Source organism: Staurois parvus, unplaced genomic scaffold (genome assembly GCF_062004578.1).
Source record: "Staurois parvus isolate SC_StPar_1 unplaced genomic scaffold, SC_StPar_1.0 ptg000025l, whole genome shotgun sequence".
In the NCBI taxonomy this organism is placed as follows: Eukaryota; Metazoa; Chordata; class Amphibia; order Anura; family Ranidae; genus Staurois; species Staurois parvus.
Genome location: NW_028317821.1, coordinates 4,983,079 through 5,002,500, shown reverse-complemented (window position 1 = coordinate 5,002,500; position 19,422 = coordinate 4,983,079). Strand labels below are relative to the sequence as shown.

Genomic DNA, 19,422 nt, shown 5'->3' with positions numbered 1-19,422 from the left:
ACAAAAAAAAAAAAATTGTCAGACCATAAATTGGTACATTTAGCTGATCTTAAGATTACTAAGCCTTCCAAAAATATCTACAGTACTAGTGTAAATTACTAGAATTTCTAAATGTCCCCTAAGTGTGGACATTCCCTACAGTTTACATACTTCCTAGGTTGCAAAATGGTTGGAAAATGCTGCTTCCAAGCAAAAACCTTGCGTGATACAAAAACGTACTGTATCCCAGTTTCATTGGCTGCAAATCAAAAGACTCCAATAATGCGGCCAACTTCAGGACAGTGTACCTATGAAAAGGTCAACAAGTGTTGTAGCATCACAGATAAAGCATTTGCCAGTACTAAACTAAAAAAAAAATAAGGAGGGTTTGACTATATAATGTGCTTTTTCCCCCTAGCAGTACAAAGATACATGAGGAAACTCTAAAATGTTTCTGATCTTACATTGCCTAACCACTTGCCCTCCGTAAGATATACCCTCCTTCATGACCAGGCCATTTTTTGCGATTCGGGCGCTGCGCTACTTTAACTAACAATTGCGTGGTCATGCAACACTGTACACAAATGAAATTTATATCTTTTTTTCACACAAATGGAGCTTTCTTTTTGTGGTATTCGATCATCACTGGGTTTTATATTTTTTGCGCTATGAACGAAAAAATACCAAAAATAAAAAAACAAACAAAAAAATAGTATTTTACTTTTTGCTATAAAACATATCCAATAAGAAAATTAAACTTTCTTCATAAATTTAGGCCAAAATGTATTCTGTGACATGTCTGGTAGAAAAAAAAAATCCCAATATGTGTATATTAATTGGTTTGCATGAAAATTATAGCATCTATAAACTATCATAGTGGGAGTGCTATAGTACGGCGGGCTTTCTGACAAGAACTGACACTGGGTGGGAACAAACTGCCACTGACATCTCCAGTGCCACTAATACAGTGGTCAGTGCTAATAAAAAGCACTGACACTGTACTAATGACACTGGGCAGGAAGGTGTTAACATCTGGGGAAATCAAAGAGTTATGTGTGTGTTAGGGAGCGATTTAATCATGTATTTTGTGGTGTTTGACTAGGGGATTTGCTGGTCTGCTTTGCAGAGAGATAAAAACCAGCAGGTCCCCACTGACAGGAGAGAGTTCTGTGTTGTATACACTCACAGATCTCTCTCCTGTCAGCTGCTCTGCAAATCACCGAGTCCCAGCTGGGACCCGGTGACTAAAGGCAGTTGCCAAGTGGATAACATCTAATAGTTCAGCATTTCTCAACCAGAGTTCCATGACGATCAACAGGCAGCTAACAGGTAGATAGCATCCCCTCTGCTGACTCGCACACAGCTAAACAAGAAAGTGGCCATGCTTGTGTAGCTGTGCAGTGCTGCTCCCCGCTGGCCCCGCCTGTCCATCCCCGATGCTTGTATGTGACATCATCCAGGATGGACAGGAAGGGAGAATTGGAGGTGGGGCCGGCAGGGAACAGTGCGGCAGAAGAGGACTCAGAAGAAGAGGACCTGATTAGCTCTGAAATTGAAATGATCAGTACTGCCCAGAGCTCAATGTTAGGTACCCTGATCCCATGTTCTCCGATCCCATGAAATGTGCTGCAATCCCATTTATGGTGCCTTGATACCATGTGCCCTGATCCCAGATGCCCTGATCCTATACAATGTTCCCTGCTGTGTGCCCCATAATGTGCCCTGCCCCCATGTAGTGTGCTCTGCTGCCCCCCCATGTAGTGTGCCCTCCTGACCCCCTGTGCTTTGCCATGCTGCCCTCCTGTACATTGCTTACGTTTGACCCAGAATTGAGCATCCGAGAAGACAAAAGCAAGCACAGGTTTTACAATAAACAGGTATGTTTTAAAATTGATTCTATTATTTAAAGCCATTTAAAAAAGTAATTGTTATATCAACAGCTCGCTGATCACACCAATTTTCTGTGAGCTGTAGATCTGAGTATTATTTCAGGGGTTTCCCAAGATCTCAAACTTTATGCCAAGAGTTCCTCCAAGGTAAAAAGGTTGAGAAACACTGTTCCAGATGCACAATCACAACACTCAAATTTTTAATTCCCATATGTCTTCAGTATTTACAAGTGAGAACAATTCAGAATTTGCTAAATCATAAAACTCCAAATACCAAATATGTCACTGCAATTACTTTTAAATATCAGCATACTGTAAATATAACAAAAAGACAATGATGATTTGTATTCTGAAAACAATGTACAGTATGTAAATGAAATCACAACGAAAGCATACCATAGGCATTGTACATTTTAGGTCCAAGATCTGGTCGGACAAAATAGCTGGGCAACCTAGAAGCCAAATTAAGCCTCCCATCTCTTTTTGTATATTCAGGCAAAGGAAGGTTCTCCATCAGATCTTCAAATCTAAAACAAAGTTGAAGTGACTGAAAACGTTATCCCCATGAAAGCATTTTAACAATGAATATGTAAAAGAAACCTGGACAATCCCTTTGTTTTACACCACTAGGCTTCACTTATCTATTTCTGGAATAAGAACTGTGTAGCCAGGTAACAACTGGTGAGGTTTAAATATGAACCTAAAAGAATCTGAATGACTAAATATGTTTGATTGCTTTAGGGCTCTTATCAGTTCTAAGGATAATGCTAAACATTCTCAAAGCATGACCCAGGTAACAGAAGAATATATGGTGGGTTTCTCTATAGCACCTTACTAGCGTTGCTCAAATAATTATGTTAAATGCAAACTTTTTTGCTCCATACTGTTCTTTCCAGACACAAAATTAGTATTTCCCAAAGTTCAGTAAAAGGGAAAGCTACCCTGGGATCATGGCTCAAAAGGATAGAAACATGGCTCAAGTTTAAGTTACCCTACAAGATCCATGACAATGTGACACTGTAATACTGGCAGACCCAAGACTCCTAAATAAAATGAGTCCCTCACAAGCGGAGAGCAGTTACAATTACAGACAGTGTGAAAGTGAGAGAGGGTTCAAGTCTTCTGTATACCAAGGTCGAAGTCATATTGTATAAAACACATAAAAGAACACCCAACAAGTGATCAAGTAGCGCAAAAACTCTTATACATGTGGAAAAGAACTCAAATGTCCTGTACAGAGCTCTGACCTTAACCTTACTGATCATCTTTGGGATCCATTGGAACAATCAGGTCTTTTCAATCAACATATCCATAAAGATATGGCTTCACCAGTTTGGCATGGAGGAACTTGAGTGTCCTGTACAGAGCCCTGACCTCAACCCCACTGAACACCTTCGTATGGAGTATTAGGAGGAAAGAGGATTCCCTGATCACTTCTAATTATTGGAACTCATGAGTACCTCATACATGTTCTTGGTCGTTTTGAAAGGGAAGGAAAGTAAAATATAATATAATGGTATGGATAATCTCCTTTCTCCATTGAAGAACGTCTATTAAGGCAATTTTGCCAACCATGAGAGTGGGAGGCAACACTTGCTGGTGAGTGTACACCTGAGAGGGGGAACACTAGACTTTTCTTCAATTTTTTTTCACATAGTGGTCATCGTTTTAGAAGTTCTGAAGAACTATTTGGTAGATAAATAGTATTTGGACTTATTTTGGGGACTATACACCAATTTTAATAAATGCTTTTTCTTTCTTTTTTATTCATCCATTTTTTTGTTTATATATTCTCGTTATTTTGCACACGTACAAGAGACTTTGAAATACTTGATCACTTGTTGAGTGTTCATTTATGTGTTTTATTCATTTATTTTCAAAATGGAAGCATTTCGTTTGTGTTTATACACAGTCATTATTTATTAGTGGTATTCATCACTTTTCATGCATTTAGCGCAGTTTTTTTACCATTTATTATCACTTATTGTTTTAATTTTAAGTTATATTGTACAACCATAGTGCAGCGGTCTGTCCAGTTGTACTCCTAACACTTCTATTCATCAGATTTGTCTAACTTCCTAAATCATAAAGATACAAGCAAATATTAACTAGCCAGTACACCAGGCAGTGTTACAGGCAATGCATTAAACTCATTTTTATTTATTTATTTTTTTTGTATTGAGTGTGTTACTTAATTGGAAAAGTAGGCAAGCATGCAAGGACAGATGTTTCAAGTGTTTCTCAGAACAAAAAAAAAAAAAAAAAAAAAGTACTTGCATATACAGTATATGTACTGGCTGAGTAGGAACACATTTTACCTTGTAGGCATCATGTCCCTAAAGTCCTCCCCTGGTGGCCAATCCTTCAGTTTAAGAACCATAGGCGTCCCATCTTCTGCTCGTAATCTCTCTGCCAAAATATTTAACGTTACATGTTGCATTAGTAAAGGTAGCGTTTTTAAAATCATACAAGGTTTTTTTTTTTTTTTTACTACAACATAGGTGTTTATAATAAAATATATATTAGGCTGCAATAGGCAGCGGAGGGAGATGTTTACATGCCACGACCATGATGCTTCGCGATTGCGGCTAAGTTGACCAATCATGTTAAGATCGGCAGGTGGAAAGCCAGCTGAACACTACACATGAAAATCAATGGGGAAGCACTGTAGATGCCTCACAACCATGTGCAATGCATGCGCTTGTGGCGAGATTTTAAAAATGGGATTAAAACAGGCGGTGAGGAGGCATTACATCAGTTCCTCACTGACTGTCAGTAGCCTCTGCAGCGTGATCCGGAAGCAGATCAGGCTTCAAAAGCAAGAGAGATTAAGGCACATGGCTAAATCTATTCTTAAAATGGTATTAAACTCAAAAAACTGAAAATGTAATATATTGCAGCTAACCAATCATTGGATGTAATGGCTGCATCCATTTTTTTTTTTTTTTTTTTTTTTTAAGTTTTCCCCCCCCCTCTATTTTCACCTAATGATTTAGCCAGTAACACACCTTCTGTGTTATACAGACAAGACTTTAGAGGAGAGGGGGCAAATTTCGACAGAATTGTCAATCGAGAAGGGGGGGGGGGTTAGATGTACTAGAAGATTTAAATACACTAACAATTTGAAGCTGAACTTCAGCTAATACTTTAGCAGCTTTTTTTTTCCCTTTTGAGAAGGCCATGGTTTCACAATGATGTGGTTTTGGATGCGTGTTTAGACTGCAGTGATTCACATGACATAAAAAATCTAATGAATTCCTAGGGATGTTGCACTTTGGAGTCGTGCGATCCAATTTTGAGGTCCACTCTGTGTGTTACTGAGGGAGAGAGCGAAAAGGGAGAAAGCGGGAGAAGAACGATGGCGCACTGCTTCAGCATGAACCTAGTCTAAAGGTTTTAGATAAGCATCAGCTGATCATTTTAGGAACTCCTGCCAACATTAAATGGTTTGTCTCATCCCTGCAACTGCAAGAGAGTTTTTCTATTGAAAAATAACAGACTTATTGGCTGGATCACCAGTTATTTCAAAGCTTTTTTCTTCTATTTTGTTCTAAGGCAGCTCTCACGTCTAAGAATTGATAAGTTACGATATAATAAATGTTTGCTTATTGGGTTTAATACTGCTTTCACATTTAACATTTTCCAATAATGTTTGGTATTTGAATAAATGTATGTAAAATGTAACCATGTACAATCAGAAACAGCCAACACTTAATCACTATTCAGAAAATTATGAGCTTTATCACTATTTAGAAAATATTTAGCAAACAACTTTAAATGTAAACTCTAACAACAAATGTCTCTTATTTGCTCCCTTTTTAGTCTGATAATTTATACCACTGTAAAAGTTTTGTTATATCTGTTTAATAAGTGCAAACAAATATAAACAGGTGATAAATTCCTGTGCTCTCTGCTTCTGGTGACTGTTATTAGTTACATTGTTTCCAGTAAACATAATTGGATTACATACATTTTTTTTTTTTTAATACATAGTTTGGATTAAAGGAGTGGAAAGAGCTAGACAGACTAGGCAATATCATGTAGGGCTTGTTCACACGGACAGCCAGGGAGGGGTGGTCAAAATAGGCAATTAAGCCCCAATAAGCTGCAACGGGGTTCGGATGGGATGTGCACATAATACCCTGCATTGTTGCATTCGGCAGGCAGTACTTGCTAACAAAATCAACCCAAGTGAACACGGCCATGCCGCAACTGCATATACTTTGAGCCATTGAGGCATTGGGGTGCTGGCTTTTCAGGGTTAAAACAAGCGACGAGCTGGCAACATATCTCCCAGCTGCAATCCACCACGGATCACTTCTCAGAGGTGACAAGGGCTGAGCACCAGAGTTCACAAATGTCAAAACACACACAGTTGTGTGCAGTGTTATTCAGAATTGTTATTGCAAGCCAATGACATTGTAAAAATTGCTGTCCATGCAAATAGCCTGATCCTAGTGTTAAAGTAATGATTTACACAACCTGACTGTTTTCCAACTTATAAGGTGAACTAAATTGAAAGAAACTTTCACGTTGAGCTTCACCATTTTATTATGTTACCTACAATCATTTTAGATAGAAGTAATATCTTGTAAAAATCTGAGAGTAAACAACTTACATAGAAGTTAGGTTGGGAAAAAATGCATGAAAATGCACCCAAATCTTCTGACAAATAAAACTATCATAAGTTTTGATGCATAATATATTAGGATTTCCTACAATAGCTAAAGTTATGGTACAGCATAAACATCTCAGAAACAAAAAAGCCCTACGGTTCTGCCAAAAGTTGAACTGGATTAAAATGTATTCACTACAACATTTGCTTAGAGATTGGCTTTTTCCCACATCATGTAAAGGAGCAGCAAAGAACAGTGAATACAATATTGCATCATTTGAGAGGATGTTTTTAACTAATCTGAAAACAAAAAAATTGACTTACTTTCAATAACTTCAAAACCATCCCAAAAATCTCGCACTTTTACATCTGAAATGATGGCACAGTTTCGACAATTCACCAGGTCAACATCTTGATCTCCAAATTCCAGGCTAAAAGCTTCAGGCTTCCATAACTCAGATTTAAGTTTCTTCTGCACCCCAGAAACTAACACAGGCTAAGAGAAAAAAATACAAGGATTTAAATTAGTTCTCAATCTCTATTACTCTGGCTGTGTAAGCAGATAATTGTAAGTATTAATTAAAAAAAAAAGTCCTCACCTGGCCTTGTTTCCAACATTCCCTAAAGATTTTCCAGTTATTTTTGTTACTAGGGTCATGAAGACAGAGCAGTCTCCCATCACAGAGCCAGGAATGTGAGGTGTGTGGATCCAGAACGTTTAGACCCATCACCATTTCCTTTCCCTCCTTCAGGCTTTCTGCTGAGCTACTGGCTCTTTTGCTGGCATCTGACGTCTTTTTGTTCTCTACGACAGAAGCAATAATGTGGTCCAGAAAGTTGGGCAAGCTAGATTTCCCCTTTGCCTAAAAGATTTAAATGGTTTAGTTACACTAATTTGAGAAATAACAATTATAAATTGCAATACAAATGGCCATTCTAACACCAGTATAGCCAAGTGGAAACCACTGATGCAGTTCAGATTCTTCCCATCTGAAAACTGCAAGTAGTTGTCTGTCCTCACCTCCTTTAGCATTAGAAAGTAGACACAACAGGTCTCATCAAACCTATGGAGAGACACTGAGATAAAAAAAAAGGAGAAACCAAATTTCCTTCATCCTTGTGCATGCCATTACATCAATATATGACCACATATATATCAGTGTAATTAAGGATGCTTTCATTCGGATTAGGTTTTTCTTTGCATAAAAAAAAAGTGGAATAAAAACGCATGACCATTAAATCCTATGGAACTCTTCACACTAGAATGGTGTCAGTAGGACAGTGTCAGTATAGCAGAGAATGGTGTCAGTAGGGTAGTGGACCATATGAGTAGAGCAGGGAATGGTATTACTAGGGCAATGGACAGTGTGAGTAGAGCAGAGAATGGTGTCAGTAGTTTTGTATTTATATTATTTTTTGCAATTTTTATTAAAATATTTTTTGTTACCTTTTTCTTTCACCCTGTTGGATGCTTTATTGAAATATCAGGGGTCTAGACAGACCCCTGATGTCTCACTTCTGAGAAAGAGAAAAGGACTGAGATTCCCCCATCACTTCTTTTGACGCCTCAGTTGCACTGCAAGGTGAATGAATGGGAAGCACTCTGTGCTGAGAGGCTTCCAGTTCACTCACAAACTGAAGCATTGTAAACAAAGTTTACAATGCTTCAGTTATGAATGAACACTGAGTGGGTCAGTACCAATCACTCACTGTGTTCATTCAGGAAAGGAAGGGGCCCTGCTCTCCATCCTGAAACATTCCCCACAGCAGCCAGCGGGAGAGGAAGGGAAGCAGAGAGCACTGTGAGGGTGAACCAGGGGAGAACATGAGGGCTGGGAAGCAGAAAGAAGGGAAGCCTGGACAGAAAAGGAGACATTTACAAGAACCGATCGCCTGTATTTTCCTCCAGCAGTGGCTAATAGCCAGCTTCTCCAGAAAGAAAATACAGAAGATCAATTTCAGTAAATGTGGCCCCCCATCTCCCCTCCCATCCAGGTTTGACAGGGTTCCTGACCCCTACAGTAGAAAATTCTGGCAGTGGCTTACCACCAGAAAAAAAAAACAGTAGCGACTGTCTAGGAACAGATCAAACCTTCCAAATATACCCTGAGAAGACTTAAACAGGATATGACTGTCAAGGTCAGGGGGTGTATGGAGACAAATGATTTCCTCTCAACTTAATCTATCCATTTGGTAAAAATTGATTTCATGTCTATAGGCACCTTTGGGCTGCCCATAGAGGGACAGCTGCCTCCCTTAACTGGCAGTCTTTGGGAAGGGTGGGAACCACCATGATCCCAACTCAGTAGTAAAGGATCAATCTCTGTGTGATAAATGTGTGTAGTTTTGGCTACAACAAAATGTCAACTAACGTAAGCCTACCAAATATAGCAGATTTTGTGGAACCATGAATTAAATTCCCAAAATGCTTCCCTACCGGAAGGGGAGGGGAATTTGTTATTTTAGGGTTTGAAACAATTCTTACTAAGGTTTAAAACAATTCTTACTGAAGTGTCTACAGGCAAAAATGATAAACTCTCCTTTCAAAGGGTCCCACACATGTAATTTATGCTCAATGTGCCCAAAGAAGCTCAATGGCATAGGTCCTTGATCAACTGACACAATTCCTGGGGTGTTGAATGCCCGTTTCCTCTAATATGTTTGGCGCTTCCTCCCACAGGCCCCAAACCTCACTACAGAACACAGTAGGAAGATAGAGGTTAGTGAATGGAACCACAGTGCACAGAGAAGTGTGTTTAAGCACTTGATAAAATACTATTTTCCCTAATTACAATCTATTAGAAGTTGATCAGTACAGTTACATAGAAATAATGTGTACTACTCACTGAAGAATTAAATACAGGTGGGAATGGTACTCCTCCTTCTGTTGTCCCTTGTGATAACTTTCCAGGCCCAGAGTGGAGAAGATCTCTTAAACTGGAACCTTCTGACTTTGTGTTGGAGGCAGCTGGGCCTAATAAAAGGCTGTTGAAAAGTTTGGGGGAAGAAGAACTCTTCGCACCGGAATTAAGAGAGTCCAAACCCACAGAACACTCTTTAGGTGGTACTGTCTTTACACAGCTGGGGTCTGAAAAACATTAAGGGCATTTCATTATTGGTTACAGGTGCTCTTGAGAAACAATAAATGTTCAAATTGGTTTTGTGAATGAGAATGACCCTGGATCCCAGGTACTGGCTGCATGCAAGACTTCAGCAATCTCTTTAAGTTAACATTAAAGTAAAATTCCAGGCTGAACTATACAGGTCATAAAAATTCTCCCTTCCCCTCCTAACACCAATGCTGACTAACCTGTGTAATAAAGATGTATATACTTACCTATTTTCAGTCCACTCGGGTCACTTGATCCAGCTCCTCCATGTTAGTCAGCGGCAGCTGGAGGGGAGAGGAGGGAGTGTTGATAACAGCTGGGCCATATGTAGTTTATGAGTGATGTCACTGATCCAGACTTTACCAGTCATTGTTGCGGTCTCTCTCCTTTCCCCTGAAGCTGCTGCTTGAGCAGTCTGAACATAGGTAAGCATATGTAGCTTTCTTTCCACAGGTTAATCAGCATACAGTGGGGATCGAAAGTTTGGGCACCCCAGCTAAAAATTTGTATTAATGTGCATAAAGAAGCCAAGGAAAGATGGAAAAATCTCCAAAAGGCATCAAATTACAGATTAGACATTCTTATATGATGTCAACAAAAGTTAGATTTTATTTCCATCATTTACACTTTCAAAATAACAGAAAACAAAAAAATGGCGTCTGCAAAAGTTTGGGCACCCGGCAGAATTTATAGCATGCACTGCCCCCTTTGACAAGCTGAGACCTGCCAGTGTCATGGATGGTTCTCAATCATCGTCTGGGAAGACCAGGTGATGTCAATCTCAAAGGTTTTAAATGCCCAGACTCATCTGACCTTGCCCCAACAATCAGAACCATGGGTTCTTCTAAGCAGTTGTCTAGAAAACTGAAACTGAAAATAGTTGACGCTCACAAAGCTGGAGAAGGCTATAAGAAGATGGCAAAGCGTTTTCAGATGTCAATATCCTCTGTTCGGAATGTAATTAAGAAATGGCAGTCATCAGGAACAGTGGAAGTTAAAGCAAGATCTGGAAGACCAAGAAAAATATCAGACAGAACAGCTCGCAGGATTGTGAGAAAAACAATTCAAAACCCATGTTTGACTGCACGATCCCTCCAGAAAGATCTGGCAGACACTGGAGTTGTGGTACACTATTCCACTATAAAGAGATACTTGTACAAATATGGTCTTCATGGAAGAGTCATCAGAAGAAAACCTCTTCTACGTCCTCACCACAAAAAATCATCGTTTGAACTTTGCAAATGAACATATAGACAAGCCTGATGCATTTTGGAAACAAGTTCTGTGGACCGATGAGGTTAAAATTGAACTTTTTGGCCGGAATGAGCAAAGGTACGTTTGGAGAAGAAGGGGCACAGAATTTAATGAAAAGAACCTCTGTCCAACTGTTAAGCATGGGGTTGGATCAATCATGCTTTGGGGTTGTGTTGCAGCCAGTGGCACAGGGAACATCTCACGAGTAGAAGGAAAAATGGATTCAATAAAATTTCAGTAAATTTTGGATGGTAACTTGATGCCATCTGTGAAAAAGCTGAAGTTAAAGAGAGGATGGCTTCTACAAATGGATAATGATCCTAAACACACCTCAAAATCCACAGGGGATTAGATCAAGAGGCGTAAAATGAAGGTTTTGCTATGGCCTTCACAATCTCCTGACCTCAACATAATTGAAAATCTATGGATAGACCTTAAAAGAGCAGTGCGTGACAGACAGCCCAGAAATCTCAAAGAACTGGAAGACTTTTGTAAGGAAGAATGGGCAAAGATACCTCAAACAAGAATTGAAAGACTCTTGGCTGGCTACAAAAAGCGTTTACAAGCTGTGATACTTGCCAAAGGGGGCAGTACAAGATATTAACTCTGCAGGGTGCCCAAACTTTTGCAGACGCCATTTTTTTTTTCCTGTTATTTTCAAAGTGTAAATGATGGAAATAAAATCTAACTTTTGTTGACATCATATAAGAATGTCTAATCTGTAATTTGATGCCTTTTGGAGATTTTTCCATCTTTCCTTGGCTTCTTTATGCACATTAATACAAATTTTTAGCTGGGGTGCCCAAACTTTCGATCCCCACTGTAGGAGGGGGGAGAGAGCATTATTAAGACTTGTTAGGTTTAGCCTGGAATTCTACTTTAAGTCACACTCCTGTCAGGATTTTGACAGCTGATCTACAACACAGTTACATGCAGGGAAAAAAAAAAAAAATACTGCTTGAACTTTACCCATAATTGTAAGGAAAACCAAGTACTTGATACATTTCCATAAACTAGTCCCAATGTTATACCAAAATAAGCATCAAGAACCACCAAGCTAAGGAAAAAAGAAAACCTTTCAAGTCACATTAGAAAAACTATCCCAAAATACAGTGACCAGCCATAACGTTATGACCATTGACAGGCAAATAACATTGATTATTTTTTTACAATGGCATCCAAAAATGGATTAGATATATTAGCCACTAAGTGAAGATGTTGTTCCTGAAGTTGGTGTGTTGAAAACCAAAAAAAAAAATGGGCAAGTAAATAGATTTGTGCAGCTCTGACATGGGACAAATTGTAACGGAGAGGCAACTGGATTAGAGCATCTCCAAAACTGCAACTCTTGTGGGATGCTTCTGGTCTGCAGTAGTCAGGACTTACCAAAACTGGTCCAAGGAAGGAAAACCAGTGAACAGGCAACAGGGTCTTGAGCAGCCAAAGCTCACTGATGCATGTGAAGTCTGATCCACTAGAAGAGCTACTGTATCTCAAACTGTTAGAAAGGTGTCAGAACACACAGTGCATTGCTGTTTATTGTGTATGGGGTTGTGTAGCTGCAGACCGGTCAGGGGTGCCCATGCTAACCCTGTATCTACAGCCAAAAGTGCCCACATGAGCATCAGAACTGGACCACAGAGCAATGGAAGGTGGTTGATTCAAGAATGACTTAAGGAACACGAGTGCAAGGTGTTGTCTTGGCCTCTAAATTCACCAGATCTCAATCCAATTGAGCTTCTTTGGGCTATGCTGGAAAAAAAAAATTTCTGATCCATGCAGGTCCCACCTCACAACTTACAGGACTTAAAGGCTCTGTTATGGACAGCCAGATACCACAACATACCTTCAGAGGTCTAGTGGAGTCCATGACTCGATGGGTTATGGTGGGTGGTCTCAATGTTATGACTGATTGGTGTATATTCTCTTTGTCAACAAGTTAAATGTGATGTTAAGCAATAGCAAAAAATAAGCAAAAATTACAAAGTTATCACCTTTTGTCTCCTCTTTTGCTTTCTGTGCTGCTAGGTCAGCCAGCCAGTGCAAGGCAGATGAAGGGGTAGTTTCTGGGCACTGCTGTTTGTTGGTTTTATTCTCTGCACTGCCCTGATTAATATTTGGTTCAATCTTTGAGTCCTCCATAACAATGTCAGCAGTTTCTGGTTTTAAATCTTCCTCCATTTTTATGCTGTCAATACACTCTGTGGGAGTGGATGGAAGAGTGCCCTCACATGCTGAAGGATTTAAACTTGGAAGCTAGTGGAAAGAGAACAAGCAGACAAGTCACAATTACTACTTTGCAAGCATGTGAGCTAAGAAAAAGACAGAAGTCAACTAAAAGAAAAATATACAGTTCCTACTGCTAACAAAGGCAGGCACCTCTGTGGATATGTGGAACCCATTCAAGTGTAACTCTGCTTTATCATGCTGTTGGGTCAGAATAGGACCGTGGAGTGCTAAAATTGGTATTTTCATGACAGATGTAGTAACTGCCATTCCTCCAAGCAGGAACACTAGTTCATACAATTCTCCATGCGTGGTGGGTGCAGCATTTTGTACGATCTTCGGCAGAGCAGTAAAAAGGAAGGGAGGTTCCCTATCAGCACACCATAACTAAAATGTTGTTTAATATTTCATTAGTAGTATAAAGTCTAACTGGTTCATTAAAGGTATAAAGTCTAGCTTGACACTACCTTTGTGGTTCTACAAGAGCAGAGTAATGAAAGTCCCAAGCAGCTTTCATACAAAAGGTTGTATGTGACAGTTATGGTTCTGTCACCATTAGAAAGAACAAAAATGGAACTCCATCAAAAAATTCTACTCGAGATAAAATTTGGAAATGAAAACAACTGTCAAGTATTTATTGGCTCATTAGGGAAACTTTTCCATCAGTCAAGACAGTAAAGAAAAAGTATAGCCAACACAAAAAATGGTTTAAGATCTAAAGAAAGAGAAAACAACAAGATGAATCACTGCTGCAGAGCATACATTTATATAGATAAATATAAATACCTGGGACATGCCATTAGTGACTGCCGGTCTTAAAACAGTTTTGTTGTGTCTGCTAATACATGGACAGTTTGCTTTAATACCCCATTTCCCCCTTGCAGCATGGACCAGATCCCCAATGTTGTAAAGAGCTGTAAGAAAAAACAGAAATAAAGAAAACCTCACTAAAAACAGGAAAAACTATCTTATCCACAACAGCGTACACAAAACAATTTCCATTTCCTATCTACCCAATGCAGCTGCTGAAACCAACTTAAAGTGGTAGTCAAGTCACTTTTTATTTACAGGTAAGCTTATAATAAAGTACCTGTAGGTAAAATGAATATCTGCTAAACGTTCACAGTTTGGAGATATTAGACGGAGCAGCAACTGGTGACATCACTCTGAAGGATAATCTGTGCTGTGGCCGAGACTCCCGTGCACATGTGGGAGTAACGTCATCAGTGTCTCAGCCATTCAAGCAGGCGTAGCCCCAAAACCTGGAAAGAAGACCAGGTGAAGATGGAAGCCTCCACAGCGATGACAGCATGCCGCTGGAGGGCTTCGTTCTAAGGTGTCTTTCATAATGTGCTAGTATGCGATGCATACTATTACGGATATATTACGTAGCAGCAGGAACTTTTTTTTTTTTTTTCAACCACTTCAATACCGGGCACTTTTATCCCCTTCCTGCCCAGGCCAATTTTTAGCTTTCAGTGTTGTCACACTTTGAATAACATTTGTGTGGTCATGCAACAGTGTACCCATAAAAAAAACATTTTTTCACACAAATAGAGCTTTCTTTTGGTGGTATTCAATCACCTCTCTTTTTTTTGCTAAATAAAGAAAAAAAACCCCGAAACTTCGCAAAAAAATGCACTAAGTTTGTTATACAATTTTGCAAATAAATTACATTTCTTCATAAATTTAGGTCAAAATGTATTCTGCTACATTTCTTTGGTGAAAACACCCCAAATTAGTGTATATCATTTATTCTTTAGGAAAGTTATAGAGTCCCCAAACCATGATATATATATCTGACAAATCTATCAATCCTGACGTACTGACGGCCCATCTCATTTCTTGAGGCCTTAAAATGCCAGGATAGTAGAAATACCCCACAAATTACCTATTTTTGGAAAATAGATAGTCCAAGGTATTTAGTAAGAGGCATGGTGAGTTTTTTGGAGGTCGTAATCTTTTGTTACAATTTTTTGGAAAATGTAGAAAATTAAAACAAAATAAAAATAAAAAAAATCTCTATTTTTTTTTTTTTTTTTATACATATTGTTACCAGTCTAGTACAGCATTATTATATAACTGATGTGGCAGTGATCAGGAACACTGACTGGTGACAGTATGTAAAGAAAATAAAACTAATAATTTTTTTTTTATTACATTATTTTTTCTTCAATTTTTGTTTTCTCAACACACTGTGACCAAAGCAATACAATGTTACCATAGTAACATTGAACTACTCTGGGCAAGTGGTCAGAATTTTTTTTTTTTTTGGGGGGGGGGGGGGGGGAGTTTACACATTATGATTGCAAAAATCAATTAAATACATTGGTATTAGCAATCATTGTTACTGAATGAAACTGATTCATTCAGTCTTTTGTTGTGATTAGCTGTGATTGGGCAAAGCTCCTCACGATACAGATGGGCTGTGATTGGCCCTGTCTGTACCATGTGACTGCTCTGACCAATCACAGCTAACAACACAATTGTATACAATGGATGGCATGACAGGAAGTCATCCATTGTATATAATTGTGATGTCATCTACCGTGATTGGTCACAGCGGTCACATGACACTGGCAACAGGCCGGTGCAGTGATATGTCTTCGGTTGTGTCCCAAGGACATAGTCAGTGACAGATCGTGCCCACTGCCCAGTCCCGCAAGCTGCTCCTCCTGACAGGACGTCATATGACGCCCAGTCAGAAAGAGGAATGTCCCGCCCAGCCATCAATCTGCTATAGGTTTTAATGAATTTACTACTACTTTAAGATGCTCTGTTTTGTACCATTCTAGGGCAAAGCGGTGCTCGTTTGGGAGATATATTTATTTTAGCTACATGTAAGTTTTTTAATAAGCTTACCAGTAGGTAAAAGTACCAGAAACAATTTTACTACAAATTTGATAGCACGTAGGACTATTAAAAGCATTTCTATACAGTCCTTATATTTAAAACCAATCTTACCAGTGCCAGGGATAATTTGTGTGGGCATAAGGATTTCAGGTTCATGAGGCTGTCCTTTTGCACATTTCAACCAGGAAAATACTTCTTCATCAGTCACCTCATCTTCTAAAAAAGTGATTATAGCAGAAAGAAAAAGCTTTTAGGACAGAGTATTTTCATTAAAACATTTATTTTATTAAAGTATACAACATACACACTGGCATTGCACAGAATGTGACTGTAGCAACATCATACAATATAGAAAATTAAATGTGTACTTTTGACAAAGATGTTCTTGGGCTATCATCATAAGCAACATACTGACAGTGTGTTAGTTCAATATTAATCAGAGTTTAAATCAATGTTTGTAATAGTACGATAATATTATTAAAGTATTAAATGTTAAACTGAACTTGTGTGGCATGATTAAATTAACAGAGCTATTATATGGTATTGTTTAAAGTGCTGGATCTCTTCCTAAGGCCCGGCAAGTTATACAACTTAAAGGGGAATTAAATGAAGAAGATATCAACAGTGTGGTAGTGGATTGCTGAGGGATTTATGAAGATTATTACTAGTGATTGGTAGTGGACCGCTGAGGGATCTAGAAACAATGAAGATTGCTATTAGTGAGTGGTAGTGGACTGCTGAGGGATCTATGAAGATTACTACTAGTGATTGGTAGTGGACCGCTGAGGGATCTATGAAGATTACTACTAGTGATTGATAGTGGACCGCTGAGGGATCTATGAAGATTACTACTAGTGATTGGTAGTGGACCGCTGAGGGATCTATGAAGATTACTACTAGTGATTGGTAGTGGACCGCTGAGGGATCTATGAAGATTACTACTAGTGATTGGTGGTGGACCGCTGAGGGATCTATGAAGATTACTACTAGTGATTGGTAGTGGACCGCTGAGGGATCTATGAAGATTACTACTAGTGAACAGCAAGTGGAGGCCAAAGATAACCATTTGTGCTATATTTTATCATGCAACCTCTATGCTTAACAATTGTATGCTAAAGCAGGATTAAAGCGGTTCTAAAGCTTAACAAATTTTTACCTTAAATACAGCTATAGGGTAAATAAAACATACGGTACATCTATGATTATTTCTAAAAAATACTGTAGCAAACATTACAATCTTCTGCCATTAGAAGCATCTTCAGTAATCCTTTTATTCTATTACAATAACTACCTGCTGGGGAAGCTCGCTCCCAACTATCAAGTTACAAAAGTCTTCGGAACTAAATGTCCCATCATACATTGCGCTAATGCGCACACATTCCACTTCACTTCTAAACTAGCTGACACTAGGATGAGCAGGATTCCACACCTGACATTCACATCCATACTTCCGTTTGTGCACCAAGCAAACTGATGGTGGCTCAGGTGTTGTCAGATGACACCTAAACAAGTTTTTTTTTTTTTTACCTTGTAAATATTTAAAATATAAAGTAATGTTAATGTTGTTTTTATTTCTTTCAGTGTTTAATTTTTGGAAAAAAAAGTTTTTATTGTTTTTTTTTTTAGTCTATCAGACTTGGTCAACTTCGTTGGACACTGACTGACACGGATTGCTTTGCTGGATGCCATGGATGACTTTGCTGGATGCCATGATTGAATTTGATGACTTCGCTGGATGCCATGATTGAATTTGATGACTTTGCTGGACACCACCAATAACGCAGACGTCTTCGCTATAAGTCATGATTGACGAGGACGACATCAATGGATGCCGAAATTGACACATGATTTCGTTAAATGCTGTAATCAGTGCACATGACTTTGCTAGATGCCGTAACTGACGTGTACAACTCCACTGGATGCAGTCACCAACCAAGTGACACTTCCCTATATGATGTCATTGACCAAATATTGACATGTCCATGTATGGTCAATGAAGTCATTGGGTGACCTTGCTCCTTTATTTACGCTCTGTGACGCAGACTCTTGGATATCATTTGGCATAAGGCAAATGAAAGGACTGATCGGGTGTCAGCGGTTTTTTTGTTTTTTTGCGGGTTGGTGGCGTCGTTCATCAAGATTCACGTGGGCCTACATCGCTGGATGATGTGACTAATGATGGATGTACAATGTGGGACTTTTTAATTTTTAATAAAGGACTTGTCTAAAACTGTGTTTTTATTTACTTGCTGGGTGAAAACCCTCTGGGTGACAATGGATGCTCTGTGTTTACTGGGTGACAATGCCCACTCTGGGGTCACTGTGTAACACTAGATGCTCTGGGGTAACTGTGTGACAATGCCCCCACTGTGATCACTGGGTTACACCATATGTTGTGGTGTTACCCTCTGACAAAGGATTGCCTGGGGTTTTTGGGTCATACAGGATACACTGAAATAAAGAAAAATATAAATGCATACAATTAAAAATCCCTATTTTCTTATTTTTGTGGTTCAGTCATAATTAGTAGTAATTAAGGCAATTTTATGGCGGAGATAAACTGTTGAAACATTGCATCCAATTGAGAGAAATATCCACATTCACTTCTACCAATTCAGTAGTATGGGTGCTTTGGCAGAGTGAATAAACTTGAAACTTGAGCAACTGCTCAGACTTCCCTGGCATGGTATCTAGTCCCAGCCCAGTGATTGTAAATTGTACTAGACCGGTTTGGTTGCTTTGGCAGAGTAAATAAACTTGAAAGGCTTTATTAGCCAATGCAGCATTTTGGTTGGGAGTGGCAGAATCTCCCTCTGGCAATGGAAGAGCCACCTGTGAGCCTTGGGTCTGGATTTTGTCATGCACTGCACACAAGTCTGAGGCCCAATTTGAGGGAGAATTATAGAGAAAGGAGATTTCCAGGCTTAGGTAAGTTTTTAGAAGTTTGGAAAGACATTCATGGGAGGAAACCAATGCAAAATTAAATACAGGATGTAATAAGAGCTACCCATGTCCTACTGCATGCTGCACAAGGCCATCCTCCCAACAAAATTTGTATTTTTATTTTTTGCTGCAACAGCTCAGACTTCCCTGGCATGGTATCTATCCCCAGCCCAGTGGTTGTAAATTGTACTAGAACGGTTTGGTTTACTTGCAAATATAAAGAAAAATATAAATAAGTGCCTGTGAAATATAGTATGCAAGTTTATTAGCACTTTTTTTCAAAAATGGACTTTCATCTTAACGATTTATAGTATTCCCTGTCGCAAAACAATGTTTTCAGTTATAATGACTCTTACCTCTACGAGGCCTGTTCTTTCTCAGTCTATAGCAATCAAGACAGACACCAAATCCACACTTGCGACACACCCAATGAATGTTGAAAAGTGTTGTCTCACAGACATCACACATTTCCCTAACACCTCTGACCGCTCGTTTCCAGGCTACTTTTTCTGTATAGGAAAAAAAGAGAACGGTACAAAAAATAAGTAAGATA

The 19,422-nt window shown here is 39.0% G+C and overlaps 1 protein-coding gene across 1 annotated transcript in view; it reads right to left on the bottom strand.

Annotated features, from left to right (window-relative positions):
- The window catches only part of KDM3B (lysine demethylase 3B), an 85,035-nt gene that overhangs the window by 9,865 nt on the left and 55,748 nt on the right, over positions 1 to 19,422 (bottom strand). The window contains exons 11-19 of the mRNA XM_089694057.1: positions 19,226 to 19,378; positions 16,038 to 16,142; positions 13,860 to 13,987; positions 12,842 to 13,103; positions 9,330 to 9,571; positions 7,083 to 7,346; positions 6,808 to 6,979; positions 4,187 to 4,277; positions 2,265 to 2,395 (exon numbers count right to left, since the gene is read on the bottom strand). Of these exons, the coding sequence (XP_089550183.1) occupies positions 2,265 to 2,395; positions 4,187 to 4,277; positions 6,808 to 6,979; positions 7,083 to 7,346; positions 9,330 to 9,571; positions 12,842 to 13,103; positions 13,860 to 13,987; positions 16,038 to 16,142; positions 19,226 to 19,378 (1,548 nt within the window). The remainder of the gene's footprint in view (positions 1 to 2,264; positions 2,396 to 4,186; positions 4,278 to 6,807; positions 6,980 to 7,082; positions 7,347 to 9,329; positions 9,572 to 12,841; positions 13,104 to 13,859; positions 13,988 to 16,037; positions 16,143 to 19,225; positions 19,379 to 19,422) is intronic.